Below are 21,059 nucleotides of genomic sequence, written 5' to 3' on the forward strand. Positions count from 1 at the left end.
GTTCAGCTGCAGGAGGGAAGGGGAGAGGGGATCTGATCAGTGACTGTACGTATTTAATGGGCAGGAGTCAAGTGGATGGGGCCAGGCTCTGCTGAGTGACAGGACAAGGGGAGATGGGCACAAAACTGCCTGGATGTCTTCTGTGCAGCCTGCTGAAAGGCACCTGCTGTAGGACCAAACAGGATCTTCAGTGGATCCTCCTAACCCCTACAGTTCTGTAATTCTGCAATAGGTGCAGTTGGTCACCTGTGAGGCCAAATATGTAATGACCACACCTCCGCTTTTCCTCTAGACAGAAAATAAAAAGGGGATGACTAATAGTTTACCTTCATGCTACCCAACGCATTCTTCAGGACAGCAATGACTCCTTGGCCTTCAGGAAAATTTTATTGTTTCCACCGTTTCAAGCACCTTCCCATTATGAGCAGAAGAGCACGAAACCCATGCAACACGATTCTGACTTCAGTCAGTAATTTGGCTTTTTGGTTTTCTTCTGCTTGAATTTCCATTACTGGGGCAGAGGAGGCAGCACCTTCTCCAGAGGCACAGCTCTGCTCTGCCCGCAGCCCAGCAGCACCTGAGCACGGCTCCCATGGCGGCGCTCACTGCCAGCCGCTGCCCGGCGCTCCGGAGCGTTTCTCCCATGCTCTTTCCATCCTTGCAGATTTCACCCAGCTGCTGATGATGCTTGCTTCTAACTTGCGTGCCTCTATGACAGATGCGGGGTCAGCTGGGTTGTGTCCCCTGGGGACAACAGAAGCAGCAGAAAAATTGAGTGCGCCCTCAGCAAGTTTGCAGATGACACCAAACCGAGCAGTGCAGTCAATGAACTGGAGGGAAGGGAAGCCATCCAGAGGGACCTGGACAGGCTGGAGAAGTGGGCCCATGAAAACCCAGTAAGTTTCAATAAGGCCAAGTGCAGGGTGCTGCATTGGGTCGGGGCAGTCCTGGGTACTGATACAGACTGGGGGAAGATTCTGTGAGTGCAGCCATGCACAGAAGGACTTGGGGTCCTGGTGGATGAGAAGCTGGACGCGAGGCAGCAGTGAGCGCCTGCAGCCCGAAGGCCAGCTGTGTTGTGGGCTGCATGAAAAAGGGGCGGCCAGCAGGAGAGGGAGGTGATCGTCCCCCTCTGCTGGGCTCCTGTGAGGCCCCATCTGCAGCGCTGCGTCCAGGCCTGGGGCTCCAGCACAGGAAGGACGTGGAGCTCTGGGAGCGGGGCCAGAGGAGGCACTGAGATGAGCAGAGGGCTGGAGCAGCTCTGTGTGAGGAAAGGCTGAGGGAACTGGGCCTGTAGAGCTTGGAGTAGAGAAGGCTGCAAGGAGACCTCATGGTGGCCTTCAGTGCTTGGAGTGAGCATATAAACAGGAGGGGAACGGCTGTGTGTGAGGGTGGATGGTGATGGGACAAGGGGAATGGTTTTAAAGTGAGACAGGGGAGGTTTGGGTTGGATATGAAGAGGAAGTTTTTGAGCCAGAGGGTGGTGAGGCACTGGCACAGGTTGCCCAAGGAGGCTGTGGATGCCCCATCCCTGCAGGCATCCAAGGCCAGGCTGGATGTGGCTCTGGGCAGCCTGGGCTGCTGGTTGGTGACCTGCACACAGCAGAGGGGGGTTGGAGTTGGACGACCTTTGAGGTTCTTTTCAATCCAGGGCATTCTATTATTCTTTGAGACTCTAAGAACGTTCGTATTAGGTTTAAAAAAGGATTCTTCTTGAATGATGCTGTAGCATCATGGTATCCTGTTCTGCTTAGATAATATTATCTCCTCGGTCCTTGGCCCAGGGCAGCAGGAATTTGCCAAAGATCAGTGCCAGAAGCTGTCAGTGCACACATACTCACCGCAGATCCAAGTGATGAGCACCTCCCTGAATGGTCACAGCAGTCAGTGAAGGACTCAGGCTGCTATTTATCTGGAATGAGAGCAGCAGAGAGAAACTCTCACCAGGTGACCAGGCAAAACCAGACCTCAGTTCTGAAAACTGGATGAAGAGCTGGGAAGGACTGGGGAAAAGCATGTAAAGAGATCCATGGTGCAGCCAGTACCGTGCTCACAGGATGTGTGGGCCAAGATGGGAACTGTCAACCTAAACCAGCACAGGTAGGCTGAAAATGCTGGCTCCTCATGGCAACCTGCCCTATGCAACCTGCTCCTTTTGCTGCTGGCACTGCTAAGGCAGCCTGCAGCAAGGGATGCCTGCATTATAATTAAGAGCTCAACTAACTCTGCATCCTGCTTTGGGTCCTTTTTAACCAGAGCTCAGAAGTTTTGTTGAATCTAAACTGAAATGCTTCTTGCTTTGTCTGCTGGTTACAGCAACAGCCTGATCTCACAATGTATGTGGAGAGGGGAGAAATCACAGAGCACTGAACTGACCGAGACTGTCTCAAAACAGAATTGCAACAGGTTCTCGGAATTATAGGGTCACAGAGTGGTTTGGGTTGGAAGAGACCTTAAAGCCCATTCAGTTTTAAGCCGTGCCACAGTCGGGGCACCTCCCCTCCAGCAGGTTGCCCAGGGCCGCATCTGACCCAGCCCTGAGCACCCCCAGGTTTGGGGCAGGCCAACCAGGTTCTGGGGCTCCCACTCAGCCTACTGCTGCTGAAGCTACCACTGCCACAGCAACACTCCTGGCTGTGGCATCTCACTGCTCCAAGTGCCTGTTATTAATGTCCCCAGAGACTGTGGCATAAAACAGCCGCATGCAGAAACTCACAAGGGCTCACACTGACCAGCAGGGCTGCTCTGACCGGGCCGTGGGCAGCGCCTGCCCACAAGGCAGCTCTCTCTGCTTGGCAGCAGCAGTGCATGCGCTTACCCCACCTCCAGCCCACGGGTCCAAGTCTCCATTTGAAAAGATGATATTGCTTGCACTTTTCAGGTCTGAAATTCAAAGGTGACACGTGAGAGCCTCATCCTACCCAGCAACTGCAGCAAACACAGACGAGAACTTCCTGTTTCCATCTCAAGCTGTGTCTGTCCCCATAGAGCTCAGCCAGGTGGAACACAGGGAGAGCTGCACAGCAGCACGAAGGGCCGAGCAGGCGGCACCTCAGCAGCAGACGCACCTCCTCCCCAGAAGTTGATTTGCAGCCACTGCGCTCGCGGCCTCACTCGCCATCGGCTCCAACAGTACTGCTCTCTCATGGCCTCTGTGAAGGGCATCTCAGGGAACATGTCTGTCACGTTGTTGCTGTTGAAAGTTAAGTTGATCTCGGTACACACCTGAAACAGAACACGAGCTGGCATGGAGGAGGAGTTGGCGGCGCAGCATCCCTGCTGGCATCCCCAGTGCCTCACCTGGTAGTCCCAGGCCTCAGCATCCGCACCAGTGCCGCAGCCCGTGGGGTCGGCGCAGGACCGGAACAGCTGGTACACATCATAGCACCGCGCCGAGCCGGAGGAGTTGTAGAACACCCCTGCCAAGTGGGAAGAGCACAGACAGACCCTTCAGTGTGGTGCCCTCTGCCGCTGCATCCGCAGGCTTCCTGCAGACCAGCACCAGCCGGGGGGTGGCCGGGGCTGCGGCAGGCGCAGAGCAAAGCACCAGCTGTAGGTTACAGTCACAGCTTTACACCTCACCGCTGCCTGTGTATTACAGCCCACTCTGCAATGAGCTCTGCTCACCCCAGAAGCTGTGACCCATTCTTCAGCCCCTGCACCTCCAACCCAACTCTCCAGCACCGTGCGTGGGAATTGTCCTGAGACCCAACCGCGATGGGTGCAACTGCTGCGACCACCCCACTCCCTGAAAACTGCCGTTGTGTGAACGCATTGAATTGAACACGAGGGCCGATGTGGGGGAGTGCATCCTAGACAGGATTTTGTTTCACTGTTGTTTAAAAAGGGAAGGCCGGCATGTGCAGGCTTGCCCCGATGAAAGAGCACCTGCCCAGCAAAGCACTGCTGGGGAGCGCAGGAGGAACAGGCTGCTTTTGTGCAGAGGGGCCGTTACCGGACAGCAGGGCAGGAATGCAGTTACACCAGTGGCTGCCTACTGCTGCCAGAGCCAAAGTCCCCACAAGCGCCGTGCGGGACGCAGCACTGCAGGGAGGTCTGCGTGCAGGCAGCACCGCCTCGGCTGTCCTGGAGCATGAACCTGCGGACCTGGGGCTGCTCCTGGCATGCGTGCTTTTAGAGCAATGCTGCTGGCTTGCAGAGCAGCATGGGGAGCCTTGAGTCTGACACCTACCTGGAGAAACTTCTGCAAGGCATCAGCAGGCTTCGCGCCCAGAAAGCACTGTGCGATGTGACATTGGAGGCAGAAGGGGTTTGCTTTCCAGCACACAAGATCATTTTAGCATCAGCAAGTAATTATTGCAAGATTCTATTTGTTGGGAACGCGACAAGGACGGGGAATGTGGATGGAAGCATTCGTCTCAATGCTGTCAGTGCCGCGGGGCTGAGCAACGTCCTCAGCTTCATTTACTCCAACAAATTAGATCTCTCCTTACAGAACGTGGAGGAGACATTCAAGGCTGCAGAAGCCCTGCTGGTTGGAGAGGTGATCAACCTGTGTTTCCGATTTCTGGAAAGCTGCTTGAGCGGTGAGAACTGCATGGACATTCTACGCATTGCCAAAAAACTTGGCCCCGCACAGCTGAGAGAGAAGGCCATGTGCTGCGTAGGGCAGCATTTCAAACAGCTCCTGGCCAATCCCCAGAGCCTGAAGGATCTTGACAGAGGAACCCTCTGTGAAATCTTAGACAGGACCACCACAGAGGGGAGCAGTGAGCTGGAGCTGCTCAGAGCTGCTGTGAGCTGGCTGCAGCACGACCGCAGGCGGCTGCAATACATGGGAGACATTTTAAAGCATGTCAGATTCCCTCTCATTCCATTCTGCGATCTGCAGCGCTACATCCAGGAAATCTCTTTGACGAGGCTGGACTGGGGCTGCTGCCGGCTCCTCCAGGACGCCCTGACCCCCCACCTCCAGCTCTGCGCCCGGCCGTCCCAGCAGAGCCCTCACACCGCCCTCCGCTCCGCTTCCCCTGCCCTGCTCATCGCTGGCGGCAGAACCAGCACCAACAGCATCTGCAGGGAGATGTGGGCTGCAGAGCAGAGCTGCGGTGCCTGGCGCAAAGTCGGGGACCTCTGCGTGCCCCTGTACAACCACTGCATAGTTGCCATCGATGACTTCCTCTTTGTCTTGGGGGGGCAGAGCACATTCGATCCCACAGGAAAGCAGCCATCAAACGAGGTAAGCGAGGAAACCTTCAGCCTCGGAAAGGGGCAGGGGAGGAAGGGGATCCTTCTGCTGCTCACTGTAGGTTTCCCACCTTTCCATGTTAAAATGCTACAACCACAGAACATCCTGAATTGGAACAGATTCTCAGGGATCACCGAGCCCAACCCAGCCCCACGCAGCACCACCCAACCCCCAGCCCTATGGCTCAAAGCGGTGTCCCTGCGCTCTCTAAGCTCCGGCAGCTCGGGGCTGTGCCCGCTGCCCTGGGAGCTGTGCAGTATCCAGCCCTATGGGGCACAGCAATTCCTCAGCCCCACCTGAGCCTCCCCGACAGCTCCATGCTGTTTCCCTGCCCCTATCACTGTCTCCAGAGCACAGTGGGGCAGCCTCCCCCCTCTCCTGGTGGCAGTGCTCAGCCAGGTGCACCCAACGGCACAGCTGGCCCTTTGGGCTGCAGGGCACACTGCTGCTCACACTGCCTTCTAGAGCCGTGTGCAGTATTAGCAGCCCTTGGGAATGCAGGTTCCAAACTCTGGTAAGCGGTCAATTCCTACCCCATCTCATCTGCTCCCACTGTAAGCTGTCCCCCTAACCCAAACAGAGCCGTCATGAGCTCAGCCACTTCTGCAGTCCATCAAGCAGCCACACAAATGTTACCCCCAACCCATCGCTGCTGCGGCAGGCACTGCCATTGGGGGCACAAACTGAAGCCTCCTGCACTCTGCAGCTGCAAGTGGCATTTCCTTCCCTGAGGCAAAGTGAGGAGGTGGCTCAGCAGCAGAGGCACACATTCAGGGATGCAGCAGGGCCACAGCCCATGCCTAGCTTCAACAGCACCTGGTTCTGCAGACAGGACTCTCCTTCTATGAGCTGGGCTTGCTAATCAAGACAACAGGAGGGAGCTCAGGGGGTTGTTTAAGGTTGGGTAAGATGTAAAAAACTCAGCTGCCCTCCTCACTGCACATTCAAACAGAAGCAGAGGTGTATAAAACAGCTTTCAGTAGATGTGTGCTGGCAGGCATTCCTAGCTTAACATTTTTCCATCAAACCAACGCGTTCCAGCTCCTGCTTGCTGCAGGTAGGAAGCGCAGCCCATTCCCAGCAGCAGAGCCTCACGTGAGCTTGCTCAGGGCACACGGGGCTGCAGGGCGTCAGCTCCAACAGAGGCACTGCTGTTCAGCTCTCCTTCAGCCTCGAGAAAACTCGCATCAATCAGTTCCTGAAGCCGGGTGCCTGCCTTCAGCTCACGGCCTCCCATGTGCTGTGATTCCAGGTGTTCCGCTTCAACCCACGCAATGCTTCCTGGCTCCGGCTCGCCAGCATGCTGCAGCGGCGAACGCGCTTCCACGCAGACGTGCTGTCTGACCACATCTTTGTGGTGGGGGGTGGGACGCTGCTGGGGACCCTCACCCACACCGTGGAGTCATACCAGCCAGCTGCCAACAAGTGGGAGTTTGCAGCTCCCCTCCCCATCCCTATTGCTGACCACGCGGGCGCAACCCACAAGGGAATCCTCTACATTTCAGGTGAGAAATCTATCCCAAAGCAGCTTATTGCCAGAGCCCGAGCCTGCACCCACCCCGGTAACACGCACAGCTCACATCCTTTTCCAGCTCCATTAAACACAAACCCACTGCCAACCTGAATGGCCTGACCTGTTTTCTTCCCACAACATTAAATGCAACACCTCCTGCTTGCAATTCACACTCTTGCTTGCAATTCACACTCCTGCTTAGCTCTGACCTTGCAGTCCTGCCAAAATCCCAAAGCCTCGCTGGCAGGAAGGCAGAGCAGGGGCAGGCAGCCATAGTGCTGCAGATGGGATTAAACTCAGCTGTTAATTGACATGGGAGATGTGACACTAACCCACTGAGCTGCTGAGCAGGGCTCCCCCAGAGCCAGGGATGCATCCCCCTGCCGGTGAGGGGCTGGGGCTGCACGAGGAGCTCAGGGGGGACAGGACTGCAGATCCAGGGCGGCCAAAGGGGCATCCGAAACCATACAGCACTGTGCTCAGCAATAGGACTGGGGGGAAAGAAGAAGGAAGGGCAGTCACGGGGAGCGACGGCATTTCCTTTCAGGAAAACATGACATCCCCTGCTTTCCTGGAACAGCTCCCTGCTGATGGGAAGCAGCAAACAAATTCTTCCTTTTGCCATGTCTGCATGCACAGCCTCTGCTTTACGCAGCAAGCCGTCTTCATCTCAATCCATGAGTTTTATCTTTATCCCCACACACTTCTCTTCCCCCTCCCACTGGTAGGGAGCGAGCATGCATCTGTGTGGGGCTCAGCTGCCCACTGGGCTTCAACCACAACTCGTGCAGAGAATGCACAGAGCTCAGGGAGATGGGCATGTGCCCAAACTGGAGCGTCATCTCTGCTGGTTGCAAGGACTCTTTGCAGGTTGGAATTCAACAAGCAGAAAATTAAAGGTATTTACCCTTCCAGCAGCAGCACCTTCGTTCTGCAAGGAGCTTTTTGTAACACAACCCCAAAATACAAAGGGAGAATCTAGCAGAGACAGAGATGAGAACAGTAATGGCAGAGTGGCTCTGACCTTCTGACAAAGGTCCACAGCTCAGAGAATTTCAAGTGGTTTCCTTAAAAAAAAAAAAAAAAAAAAAAAGCATCCTGTGGCAGAGTCCCTAAAGAGGGGCTCATGGTTCCTGGTTACACCCTGAATACCCCAACAGAAAAGTTTTTTTGTGGAAAACAGTCTTCTGACAGAACTGGAACAGGTTCCTTCCTTTAAAACATCCAGGAAGCTCAGGGTTTTTTTTTTTAATATCACATGACATCAGCCCTGCTGGTATTGCAGAGGGTTTGGTGGATGCCTGAGACTGACAGACAGAGTTCCAGCCCTGTGCTTTTCCCCCAGGTGGTTTCTCAGCAGGCAGAACCTTAGCAGACACCTTCAGCTTCTTCCCTCGCCTCCGGCGCTGGAGGCACAACTGTGCCATGACCTTCCCTCGCTGTGATCACGGGATGGCTGCCACCAAAGATGGCATCTTTTGCATTGGAGGAAGGACGCTGAAAGGAGTAAGTCCCTTTGCTCTTGTAATACCAAAACTGATCCCAAATGGAGTCTGTGTACGGCTGGGCCCTGGTGCAACACACCAGAGGGATGGACAATAACGATGGTGGACTGGCACAGCAGCACATCAGTCACACTATATTAAGAAAACATGCTTGCCATTACAGCTGTGCACATTAAGAGCTGCCCTGCTGTCACACCCCATGTGCAAGAGCACAAAGCAAAGCACAGGGTGCAGATGCAGCCTGCTGCTGCAGGAGAATGCCACGTAACTGGCTGTGCACCTGTCCCAGAAACGCTACCTGGCCTGCTCTGGTTGTGCTGGGTTGGCAAATAGGAGGGAAATGGACTGCAGTGAAGACACCAGTCCACCACTGGACACCACAAGTAGATTTTAGGAGGGATGGGTTTAAATCCTGGGATGCCAGTGAAGCCCCTTCAGACTGACTGCCCATCTGTGAAAGCAGTGCAGCCTGCTGGGGAGGTGACCCACACTCCATCAGGGAGATGCTCCTTCCCTGCAGTCAGGACAAGTGAATTCTGACAGGCCATTCAGCAACGCCTGTTGGAAAACATGAAGGCTTGTGGCTCAGCCCAACATTAATGCTGCTTGTTTCAAAGGCACAAAGGTATCTTAAAGCACTTCTTCACTGAGAATTGACAGAGATCCATAAAGTCAAACGGCTCATTACGTCTGACATCCGATTCTTCCAACCACACAAGCTCAGTCGCCTCCCACCGCTCAATTCACTGTAGCTGTCTTCAGATGAGTCCTCAGTAATGTGTTAAGTCTATGCAGTGCAGGCAGGACTTCAGTTAAATCACTCCCAGTAGGTCCCCATGGCTCATTCTATTCATTCTCCAAGAATAACAAAGCTCTGTTAGGGCATTCTTCAATGGAACTTTGGTATTTTATTCCATTTATTTTGATGCTCTGATTGCAAAATTTGGACTGTAAAATGCAGCACCTTGAGCTCCACCGCATTCAGTGCGTGTTGAGACACTGGGCTTCCCTCACCACAAAGCAAATAAGCCTGACACGACAGCGACACCACTTGAAGCACAGTCAGATGGTCCCTTTGGTCTGGTTCTTTGCAGGTGGAGCAATGGATTCACGTCAGTGAGACGGAGTGCTACTGCCCTGTAAGCGATCAGTGGACAACGCTCACGCTGTCTCCGTTCAGCCGCTGCCAGTTCAGCATCACAGCCCACGGGTCGACGCTTTACCTCACGGGGGGTGGATTGCTGCAGCACATGCAAAAAGACAACAGCATTTTCCTGTACGACACCAAAGGGCAGGTTTGGAAGAAAGCTGGCTCCCTGCCTCGAGCTCTGGTTGATCACACCTCCTGCGTGATTAAGCTGCCCCAAGCGAACGCAGCTGGTGAGCTGGGGAGAGGCACAGAGTGCTGCCTCACCAGCGGAAGGGAGAAACCAAGCCTCAGCTTGTCAGCTGCTAAGAAACAGGAGAAGTAGGATGTGGAAAGCTCAGTCAGATGGGACAGCATTTGCCAAGGCCTGAGTATCTTACCTACCTGTCCATCTCCCCAGCCAAACGGTTTTAGCTGTGATTTTGAATTGATACTCCTGAAAGAACTTTGGAATCAGCCTCTAATATTTTCCTTACTAACACTGCTGACTGACAAATTAAATACTTGTGTAGGTAATTAAGACTGTCTTGCCACTCAGTTAGAACTGCAACTGCAGGGCCCTGTGACAGCAGCCTTGCCCTCAACCAGCAGAGCAGAGAACCTCCTTCAGTGATTGTGACTCGACCAGTAACTGCTCCAACCAGGGCATGGGTAAACCCATCAGAACGGAGTGCCTGGGAAGCCATCTCGTGGACTGTCAGCAGTGTAAGGGGCTGCCATGGCCAAAACTCATACAGTACAAAACATCCCAGGGGAAAACTGGAGCTGTACCAGCTCCCACAATACACAATCCACACAACAAGACGACTCTACATACAGGTGCTTCTGGAGAACAACATTTTACATAAAAAAATCCATCTGATAAGAGTAACTCACCAACAAGAGCTGCTAGGCCTTGAATTGGGTCTGTGTGGGCAAGGATTTGTTCACAGCCAACCTGCATGAGACATGGTACAAGCAAATTGCAGACAGGACACACAACAGTCTACCCTGCAGAGGGGCTAAGCTGGAAGTTAAAAGCATTGCTTGCACAGCTGATGGTTCAGCAGCTTTCCAGTGGCCAAAAGCAACATTTATTTTTTTATGTTCTCTCTCCCTCCATTAAAAAAAATACATAGGCACAGGGAGAAAGCAGCTGTGCAGAGGCCAGTGATAACCAACAGATCCTTCCTCCTCCAATCAGAGTATTTTAAGTCCCTTCCCAAGCAAACTTACAACAGTTACTTCCATTCTACCACTTTTAAACAGACCCCAGAAAGGAACTGCATGGCCAGGCCAGCATCTTCTGTGCCCCTGCACAACACAGCCTGTGTGATTCCATGCACGCATTTTGCTCCAGGTAAGATTTGAACCTACATCCCAGCTGATCTCTTCGGCACAAGGCCAGAGGCACATCAAGACCCATCAGCAGCACCAGGCTGACAGCAAAGCAGAAGCCAAGAGTTGCGACGGTGACTGGTGATCAGGGTCCTTTTTCAAAACAAACTGGTGTTTGTAAGCCTCCCAGGCACCTTTCCCCACACTTGGCCCTCACAGAGGCAGGCATTTCTCTACACTGCACTCTGACGTACGCCATCTTCCCTGGTGATTCTAGAAAAGGGAGCCTTATTTTCAGGCCTCTGCCAAGAAAAACGTGCCTATAGAAATGTGTCAACGTGGGCTACAGCAAAACAGTTTTTTGAAAAGCTGCAGGTTTTCTGCCTTCAAAAAACTGAAGCCAGCGTGGCTGCACAGGCGTTCAAAGCAAACGCAGAGCACAGGTATGGCTCAGCAAGCCTTCCAGCACTGCATTACAAACAGCAGTCGCTATTTCAGAGACAATTAAAATATGCAGATTTACTGTCGGAGTGGAAGGGCTGTGACATTCACCACTGCTTCCTCACATCACCATCGCTGGTGCTGCACACCTGGTGCTGCCCCACACCGTGCAGCCCCCAGCTCTGGTCCCTGAGGTGCACAACCCAGCCTGCACTCACAGCAATTCTCACCTGCGTCCTGCTACTCACCTTCACTGGATTAGCAGGGAGGTGCCCCATGAAATCGGTCTTGTAAGGATAGTCCATCATGGCAATCATGGTGAAGGCATTTCTAGCAAAGCCAAAAAGCTGGTAAACATCCTCCTTGCTAGAAATCTTGTTGCATGTGGCCATTTTGCTGCTGATTTCATCATAAGCTGCAGAAGGAAGGAGAATGAAAGGCACAAACTTCAACAGAGTAAATTGTAACCAGGCTTCAGCATCTTGTTTCACTTGGAGTAATGTGATATTGAGACACATAGGTGAGGTTTCCAGCGGGGAAGATACATTACACCTAAGTTTACAAACACAGATGTTCAGGCACAGTCTTCCGCTATGGCTTCCTGACCCTGTGCTGATCCACAGCTCTCATCTCACAGTAACCTCCCTGGGGAACACAGTGGCAGCAGCAGCTCCTATCCAGAACATTCCAGATGGATGCAGTCCAAACTGCTCGCTACAAGGCTTTCCTGCCCAGCACCCTGCTTGGCAAGCTCCTTCTTGCTCCCTTTGGCACTGCTGGCTCCCACCATTGCTCGCTGTGGAGCTGGGCTCAGGCAGTAGAACAGAGTACAGCACAGATATCTCAGCAGGAAAAAGAAGCCAGGCAACAATAATCCTCACAGAGCTGCCAAGGGCTCCTGAGATGGGCCTTCAAACCCTGACGTGATACAGAAAGTTCAGCTGGAGTCAGGAAATCTACCTTTTAAGAAATTAGTTCCAGATGTACTTGGATAGTTTTGCATTTCTGCTGGGAGAAGGTGCTCCTTCCATCTTCCATGTTCCACACTGTCAGCTCCTGTCTGTCCTCATTCTATTCAGTGAGCTGTCCCACTGGAGCCCGACTGGACCTATGTTTGGATACTCACTTGAGTGACACAACCTTAAGTACAGCCATCATGCTACAGAAAGCACGGTGCCAGACAGATCTCAAGTACCTCAGCCACTGAAGAGTAATGTACTTCCTGTCATGCACATCTACAAGTGGTTTGGGACCAAGGGCAGCTCGAGGCTGCTCAGCAAACAGACCATGAACTCATCACAGGGGCTCCAAGGCCATGCAGGGCTCCCAGAAAAAGCTGCACTGAACCATAATACCTGTCTGGTCTAAAGGGATGAAACTGCAGTCTCTGTTCTTGATATCACCTAACTGTCCAGTGCTGGAAATGAAAGAGACTGATGGCTGCTACATGGCGTACACTGCCTTTCAGGTATGCCCAGTGACATGGACCATGCTGTGGTCACACTCACCAGAACAAGTCACAGCAGCATGGCTGTTGAGGACAAGCACTGGCTGAAAGATGAAAGTACAAAAAAATAAAAATACAGATGTTGTGGATTTTTTTATTTATTTTTTACTGCAGAAAAACTAGTTTCATTAACGAGTGTCCATAGAGATGCTTTCTTTTTAGTGTTACTGATCATGACACTAACCAAAACCATTCATCAAATAAAAATAGCAATTATACGAGCAGAAAGGTCAAGCGGGCATCTGCACCGATTCAGCCAAACCAGTTTAAGACCTAACAGAAGTGAAATGGAACCAACTTCATTTCCCAGCCCTGGCCTGCCTGCTGCACGGCTGTTTGTCCTTACCTCCGCTCAGGAACAGATCTCTGATCTGCTGGAAGGCTCTGCGGACAGCACTGACGCAGCCTGGGATGGACTTCTGAAAATCCTGAAGGGCAGAAAAGCCGCGGTGTTACAGCTGCACAGAGGACATGCAGCAGTGCTGGGAGGTGGCAGCTTACCAGCCTGGAGAGGACAGTGTAGCCTCACCTCCAGAGGCAGTGACACCAGCGCTCCTGCCTCCAGCTCAGGGCAGTCAGCTCATCCCAGCATGAGCTACACCTGCACAGCTCACAGCGGCTGCTGCACCGGGTATCTGCTGTCACAGAACCCTGTGTGCCCAGAGGAGCCGTCAGAATGAACGTGAAGCCATCAGATCACACCAACTGCTGCTGGCTGCTCAGCCCCAGAGCTGCTGCTTTAAAGCACAACTGTCCTCACACTGCCCTGTGTCTACAAGCAGGAGCCACAAGGGGCTGAGAACCACAACCAGGCTGAGGAAGCTGTCATTTTTTCTTGGGAAAAACATTGCTAAACCCCTTGACACAGCACTTCAAGGCATGTCTGAAGGGCTGCGGCTGCTGCCACAAGCCATTCCTGTACTGAAGGCTCCAGCAACCCAAACTCTTTCTCTTCTAGCAGTTTGTAAGGCGGTTTGCCATCTGCCAGCAACGCATGCTTTATAGTAACAACAGGAACTAGCAGGGCTCCTTCACAGTGCTCTCAGCCTCCAGAGCAATGGAAAGTAACCCAGGAACTTTTCTCAAAATGACACCACCTCAAATGCAGTTGTGGCACCTCTCTTTGATTCCTCTCTGTCTGAAAGTCTTGCAGTTTACATGGGCATCCCTTTTGCAGCACACTGCTGCACAGCGTCCTTACACAGCGGCCTTTGCTCTGGCTGTAGGGAGGACAGAGGGCACATAGAACCTGGTCTCAGAAATGCCATAAAAAAACAACACGTATGGCCCTTGCTCGCTCCCCCTCCCCAGTGAGCTGCAGTATCATGAAATGTGCTGGAGAGACTCAATAGAAGTCACAGAGAAAGTTCTTTTCAGACAAGGCACTCACTCATAAGCAGAGAGCAGAAGAGAGCTCCTGCAATGATTCATGAAAGCTCGGTGCCTCAATTAGCCTCAACATCTCTGGGGCACTCGTTTGCTTCTTTCACCGAGAAGAGCACAATTCAGCCTTCGGATGTAGAGATTGCTGCAATTTAAACATGTGGAAGGTGGAAGGAATTACTTTGAGAACAGCACGAAGAGCTTGTTTAGGATCCCAGCCCAGGGGCTGAATTACCATTGCAGAGAATATATCTTAAAATGAATGAGAAACGTTTTTTTCCTCCGCACGAAAAGGTCAAAGCCCCAACTTCAGGGGTGTAATGACTCACAGCACATTCATAACTGAAGCAAGAGCTGTCAGCTGAACAGGGCTTCTTAGAAGTAATTACCTTCCTCCAGGGAAGAATTCCCACTGCTAAGCCCGTTACATAATGGAGCAGTACTGTACATTTTGTTTTAAAATGTGCAATTTTAAGGCAAGATGTATTTTGAAACTTTTAAGTATTTAAAGAACAAGTGCTTGAGTTTGTTTATTTCAACAACTCTTCTTTCTTTACTCTTACCAGTAGTGCTGTCTGTGCTGTAAATGCCTGCATTAAAATAAGGTTTAATGTATGCAACAAGGTCACAAGGACCCCATTCCATAACAGGTAGTTCACACAGCCACGTGTGTCACCCGCATCTAGAAATTCATGTCAGAAAGAGGCAAAAGAGGCACTCCCACAAGCTTTTAATCGTACCAGCTAGTAAATTTCTACCCATGTGAACTAAATGCAAGTCAGTTACCAGCAATACCACCTTCCTGGGTATCCTGATCTCCTCAGAATGTGGAAAGACATTTAAGTTTTGGTTTTAAGTGAACCTAGGACGCTTTGCAGATTTTTTTTAGTGAAATGAAGATTTTCAAACTCTTCATTGAAAAATGTAATTCTGGAACTAAGGACCTGCTGTAAATAATCCATACCAATGCAAAATCTATTTTTGGAAGAGGGTTTGAAGAATGTATGATCCGAAGGTTTCAGCCAGGCACAAAGGGAAACTTTCAGGCTTGTAATTTGGCTAAGTGACTAGAAATGGGAAAGGGAACTGTTATTGGCACTAAAGGTGCTGGAACCAATTTGTGCTGCTCATAAGAGCAGTGCCTTGGGGCCCTGAGCTGCCACAAACACAGCAACAGCAGCCATCACAGCTCCAGCCACTGCTCTTCCTTGCAGGTCTGCCCAGCAGTCTGTGGTTAATGTGAAAGTACATGTCTGGTTAAAGGCACTGAAAGAAAAACCCTGACTTCTTACAGGAAGAAGGATAACGTTCCTGAAGAGAGCTACCACTTACTGCTGTTACATCTCTGAAGAACTGAGTGGGATCTCCAAGCCCAGCCACAGACACCACAGGAGCACTGGCAGCTAATGCCCCATCCACAACATTTGGGTATTTCATCCTCATGTAGGCGCTCAGCATTCCTCCATAGCTGGCACAGGAGAGAGAGAAGCGTGTTATTTCTTTTAACAGTTAACGTTATAAAGATGGATGTTCAGGCCTGTAGTCACAAGCTCACCTCACCCAGACCAACGAGAAGTTTAGGGAAACCCATCCTCATGTGGAGAACAAAAAAAGAACCAGGTATGGCTGATGAGCAGCACACTGTGTTCTCACCATCTGCCCCCTAGACCCTCAAGTCAATTCCTGCAGGAATACAGGAGCCCAATTTGCTTCTTCAGACAAAGCTAAATGCTGCCTCAATATCCAACACCACTGCATTCTGAGACCTGACAGCTGCAGCACAGAGCCAGCTGGGGCTCAAGTGTCATTGCTTAATGGGGGAAGAAGACACATTTCCCACACAGGATTATACAGATTGTCTAAGCAAGGGCTAACAAGCAGAGGGCATTCCTGATCAGTACAGAATAGGCAACTCTGCAGTGCTAAGGGGTGGGTGGTGGTCATCCTGGGCAGCCCACATAGCAGCAGCACAGCAAAGAATGAGAGATGTTAACAAGGGTGACATGAAATCTCAGAGCCACCTCGAGAGCTTCAGCCACAAGGCCACAGATCTGCAGATGTATTGAGGACTGCTTGATAATCCCAAGGGCACAAAGGTTACTCAGATGCAAACTGCTGAGGAGTTACTCAGGTCACTCCTGGGGGTGTTACAGCCCTCACACCCAGCTAACAACTGGTCTGACTCTGAGCTCTTCACTTACAGTTCAGAGGTATTCAAGTCCCACTCAAATGTAAAGCAATGGATTCTTCTCTAAGCTGACCCTTGGAAACAGGTTGTAGCTCAAACCTGACAAGAAATTTCAGTTCCACTGATTAAAGTCTAGCAAAGCTACAAGCAACTGAAGGGGGATTTTCTTCCCTCTGGAAATGTTCTGCTCCAATACTGCTATACTTCCTATATTCTGCAGACAAGTTTGGTGCTGTTCAGGGCTGCTGCATATTTAGCTCTAATTTACACACCAAGAGCAGCCGTGTAACAGCTTGCAGGACTGACTGTTCACACCCCTCCCTGCCCAGGACTGTTCCTGACGTGTTTCACACCAGCTCTGTCCTGGTGGTCGTGGTACAGATACCACCATGGTCTGCTGAAACATAACTGTGACTGAATGCTTTTTAACTCGCTGCAATGCCTGAGAAGCCCCTCTCTTGAAAACCTTTTAAAGGGAAGCATCTCTCTGTATAAACATGGGAAGAGACGTGCGCGACACCAACGCAGCTCTGACTTGAAACAGCAGGCACTCTGGGGAAGGACATCTGCTAGGAAGCAGAAGCAACCAGGCAGCACAGTGCAGAGCAGGATTAGAAAGGAGCCTACAATGAAAAAGTCTGCATGCTGCTAAAGAGGCTTCTTTCAATAAATAGCCAGATGGTCTCTCAAAAGAATATTTTACCGATTATTATTTTTCTGCATTTGTTACGTAGAATGTTCCGATCCTGCAGGTACAATTTCCCACATTCTGGGGTTCTGGCTGACACCTGAAGATGCCTAGAAATGCCATTTGGATGGCTTTGGATGCCTTTCAGTATCCAAAGCAAAGATTCTCAAAGGCAATCACAAGTCAAGACTAATTCTTTATGGGACAGCTGACTGCACCCTGGGAATAAGCCCCCAAGGAGCTCAGCCACAAGCACATCTGCTCTCTACAGAACAGCTTAGAGCTCTGGCCCTCCAGCAAGCTTTAAAGGCAAGCAGACCTATAAGAATAACACAACTGTGGCTGGGAAAGGATGCAGAGAGGGGTGCAACTATACACAACATTTACCTGCCTCCGAAAGCAATGACAGGGCAGCCTGCAGCTCCATACTGCTGCTTAAGCTCAGTAATTAGCACTGCGTAGTCAGCGAGGGCTTGTTCCACAGTGAGCAGATAAGTGTTCTTTATCTGCATTGACTCAGGTCCAAATGGAAGAGATTTCCCATAGTACCTCTGAAAGAAAAGAGAGATTCTGCAGAAATGCTGGTGTCTCCCTGCCCTCACAGCTGGGACAAGTGTGCACAGTCAGGAAGTGGAAACAGCACACAGCACCCACTAATTCCTTTGTAACAGAGCAAGTGCCTTGTCTCTGAAGCTGTCTTATATGAGATAAACAGAGACCTCGAGGATGTATTCTCTAGACTCTAGAGAGGATGGACAAAAAAACAGAGCTGCTGCCATGATGAGAAAACCCATGGCAACTATGCCCCAGCTTCATGGCAAGAGATGCTGCTATTCCTCTGGACACTGAGAAAGCTGAAGTTGGTAACGTCAGCACAATTCTTCAGCATGCACAACGACTGCCATACTCACGTGCTCAGCAAAAATCACAAGAGCTTGCTGCTGCTCTGCTAATTCAAATATGAAGTCCGAGTTCTCAGCAAAAGTCCAGATGTCGCCTTCGTTGCCAGTATAGAAGAAGATTGGTCCAAATCCTTTCTTCCAGAACTTTGCTGGATGAGACAATTGAGAGAAGACATGAGAAATGTGTCAGAGCACAAAAGGACTCATTTTGGTGTGTCTGCACAGAAGCTTACGAGGAAACACTGTGAACAGGCTGATCCCCAAGGGCTGTGCTTGGAAAGCAGGTGTCAGAGAGACCATGCTACAGAAACCCCTCCCTTGCCCAGGGGTGAGAGCTCCCATCAGACCACTACGTGGCTTTGATTTTCCACTTCTGCCTAAAAGCCCTTAAAAGTGTCAGTATTGCAACACATTTGGAAATGGTTGCCTCCAGACGAGCCAAAATTTTGCCACCATTTCCATGTGATGTACCTTTTTTCAGCCCAAACCATCATTTTGGCACAGACCATTTTTCTTACAAAATGAATGTTGGAGAACTGCCTGCCTCTTTACATTGCTCTTACTGTGATGTGTAACACAGAGCAGAGCTGTAAGCAATGCTTACTTTAACTTCCGACCTGCCTGTAACTGAACACAAACTGAGACCAGCAGGATAAGCTGGCTGACAAGGCGATGCTTGCTTGTGTAACACACCACTGCCTTGGTGCCTGCTGGCTTCAGGAAACATTTTTAGCTTAGCCTTGAATTGCACACGAACTAAAGGGGTTAATAAATAGCCTTCTTCAACAACAGATCTCAGACTGTCATTTAAACACAGATTTCACCACCCAAGGGGAACCTCCAACAGGTTATTGTACAAACACAACTGCAGCAAAGAATTTCCTGAGCTTAATTCTTGGCATTCTCAATGCAGATTTGCCAGAGTGAGTGTTGGCTTAGAAACGGGTTTGAAATGCTTTGATAGTGAAATTGTTACTCTTTGTTAACAAAGTGCCAGGTTTTAGAAAGGCAGGAAACTGAAGTGCTATCCTTATTCTGGTATTTCTTGCAATATGCTCCGTGACTCCTGTATCAGACAACAGAATCGTGGAACCACTGAGGTTGGAAAAGACCTCTAAGATGACTTAGTTCAACGGTCTGCCTACCACCAGTGCTGCCCACTAACCACATCCCTCAGGGTCAGTTCACACCTTCTGCCTGAACGCCCCCAGGGACAGCGATCCCACTGCTCCCCAGGCAGCCTTTGCCAGTGCCCAACCACACCTACGGAGAGGAGATTCTTCCACTATCCAGCCTGACTTGTAGTAAGCAACAACACGAGGCAAAAAGACTGCCCAGAGATGTGGTGGAAGTTCCATCCCTGGAGACTTCCAAGGCCAGGCTGGATCAGACCCTGGGCACCTTGATGTAACTGTGCACACCCCTGTGCATTGCAGGGGAGCTGGAGTGTGTGACCTTTGAAGATCCCTTCCAACTGTAAGGATTCTGTGATTCTGTTACAGGTTGCTTAAAGAGATCCCTATTTTTAGGTTGAAATCTGGGGTAACTGCCAGCTAACCTCAAGCCAGTCAGATGCCTGGTTGTGAAACATGAAAAGCCTCGTGTTGCACAAGAAGCAGAAGAGGGAGAAAGAAACTGCTCAGTGTGCTTTTTCTCACAGCTGCTATTCAGCTCTGCATTTACAGAATCTGCCCCAGCAGGATATGTAGGTAAAACATAAGACTTTAAAAACTGAATGCTCTGAAGCAGATGATCCCAAAGTTCCATTACCAAAGGGCCATTTGTGAAGTTCCAGCCCTGGGCACGCTATCAAAATCTCTCCTGGTGCTTCGATATCTCTGTGCTGAGCCGATCCCGGAGTGCCACTCACATAACCAGGTGTCAGTGAAGACTGTGCTGTGTGACAGGAGTTGGCAGGCAGTGAGGTGAGGTACAGGTGTGCCAGGCACACTGCCTGAGCTCTGCACCGGTGCTGCTCACAACTCCCCTCTCCCGCTGCATATCTCCCCCAGGCACACGGGATTCAAGCACACCTGCCACCGGTTAATGACGTTATTATGAAAGCGACGACGTTTTGTTTGGAAAAGCCTCCTCTCTCCGTCTGTCCCAGAAGATCGCTGATCGGACGGGAAGCTGAGGACAGCGTTGCAGCTGTAGGGCTGTCAGTGATGGGAAGCACGGAGCGGGGGGGCGCCTCTCCGGGAGCGCAAGGGAAGGGGGCCAAGGTTTGCAGTGGGAAACGCGTGGCCCCGCCCCCCCCCCACGCCGCTCGCCGCCCACCCAACAGCCCGCCCCGGCTCGGCACCCACCTGACAGCAGGTACCGCTGCGGGAAGGTCTCGTTGCCGCCGGCCTCGAAGCGGAAATGGTCCCGCACCTGCGGGAAGAGCCGCTCCTCCAGGCCGGGCCCCGCCAGCCGGGCGGCTGCAGGAGGGAACGAACCGTCAGAGCCGAGACACCGGCAGCGCCCGCTGCCGCCCCACGGCCCGGCCCAGAGCGGAGCAGCCCGTCGCGCCCGGCGCCACCCGGTCCGACTGCAGGCTCCAGCCTGGAAGGGGCGGCCCAGGGTTGGGGGGAAACGAGGGGTCCCAGCTCGAGCACGTACCGGGCGCGCCGCGGCGCGGTGGCAGAAGCGAAAGAAGGAAGAGGAGCAGCAGAGGCGAGCGAGTTCCCATAGCAGCGCCCCGCTTCGCTCCGCGCACGGCCCTGACCGCCCGCGTGGAGACCACCGGCGGCTGCGCACGTGACTCCGGCGGCAGCACGTGACAACACCTCTCTCCTCACGTGACCGCGTGGGCGCCATGCCTACCGCGGCGCCGCCATGTTCTCTACCGGGGCAGCTGCCGGGGTCTTTTTTCCGGCCATCGCCGCCCGTGTGCGAGTAGGGAGCCGGTGTGGGCAGCGCAGGGTGAAGCCAGAGCTGGAGCAGAGCCTTGAGGTTGGGGGCTCTGAAAGAAGAGGAACGTAATTGTTCTCCTTACAGGCGTTTATGAAGAGTGTGGGGCATCCGGAGATGCTGAGGGATGAAGTTGGCTGGCTGAGTGGAAGGTTTCTTCAGTGAGGCCTTTTGTGTAACTGTCACAGTTAAAAAGCATCTTCAGAAATGAAAGTTCTTGCTTGTGGGTGGAACAAAAAGCCAAAGCTTTCTGATACATGAAAAGAGAAATAAATGATGTGGTTTTGTCTCTCCCCTGTCAATAATCACAGCATCAGAGAATGGCCTGGTGTCACGGAGTTGACCAGATCAATCTATGTCCGTG

At 51.8% G+C, this 21,059-nt stretch overlaps 2 protein-coding genes across 2 annotated transcripts; one reads left to right on the forward strand and one right to left on the reverse strand.

The window, feature by feature from the left end:
• Window positions 1-368: 368 nt before the first annotated feature.
• DPP7 (dipeptidyl peptidase 7) lies at window positions 369-20,617 on the reverse strand. Its single transcript, XM_052681316.1, is given in 14 exon segments — window positions 369-744; window positions 1,842-1,912; window positions 2,819-2,883; window positions 3,069-3,225; window positions 3,301-3,419; window positions 10,251-10,311; window positions 11,381-11,547; window positions 12,986-13,067; window positions 15,355-15,490; window positions 17,286-17,449; window positions 17,810-17,949; window positions 20,110-20,223; window positions 20,405-20,482; window positions 20,485-20,617. Coding segments are annotated over 14 exon segments (1,614 nt in total). The 5' UTR covers window positions 20,603-20,617; the 3' UTR covers window positions 369-602.
• Window positions 3,426-10,274, forward strand: LOC128079803 (kelch-like protein 9). Its single transcript, XM_052681354.1, has 4 exons — window positions 3,426-5,200; window positions 6,462-6,714; window positions 8,068-8,228; window positions 9,322-10,274. Exons 1-4 carry the CDS (start codon window positions 4,166-4,168, stop codon window positions 9,697-9,699), a joined length of 1,827 nt encoding a protein of 608 aa, XP_052537314.1. The 5' UTR covers window positions 3,426-4,165; the 3' UTR covers window positions 9,700-10,274.
• Window positions 20,618-21,059: the final 442 nt, after the last annotated feature.

The sequence above is a fragment of the Tympanuchus pallidicinctus genome, unplaced genomic scaffold, assembly GCF_026119805.1.
Source record: "Tympanuchus pallidicinctus isolate F22 unplaced genomic scaffold, pur_lepc_1.0 scaffold19, whole genome shotgun sequence".
NCBI lineage: Eukaryota > Metazoa > Chordata > Aves > Galliformes > Phasianidae > Tympanuchus > Tympanuchus pallidicinctus.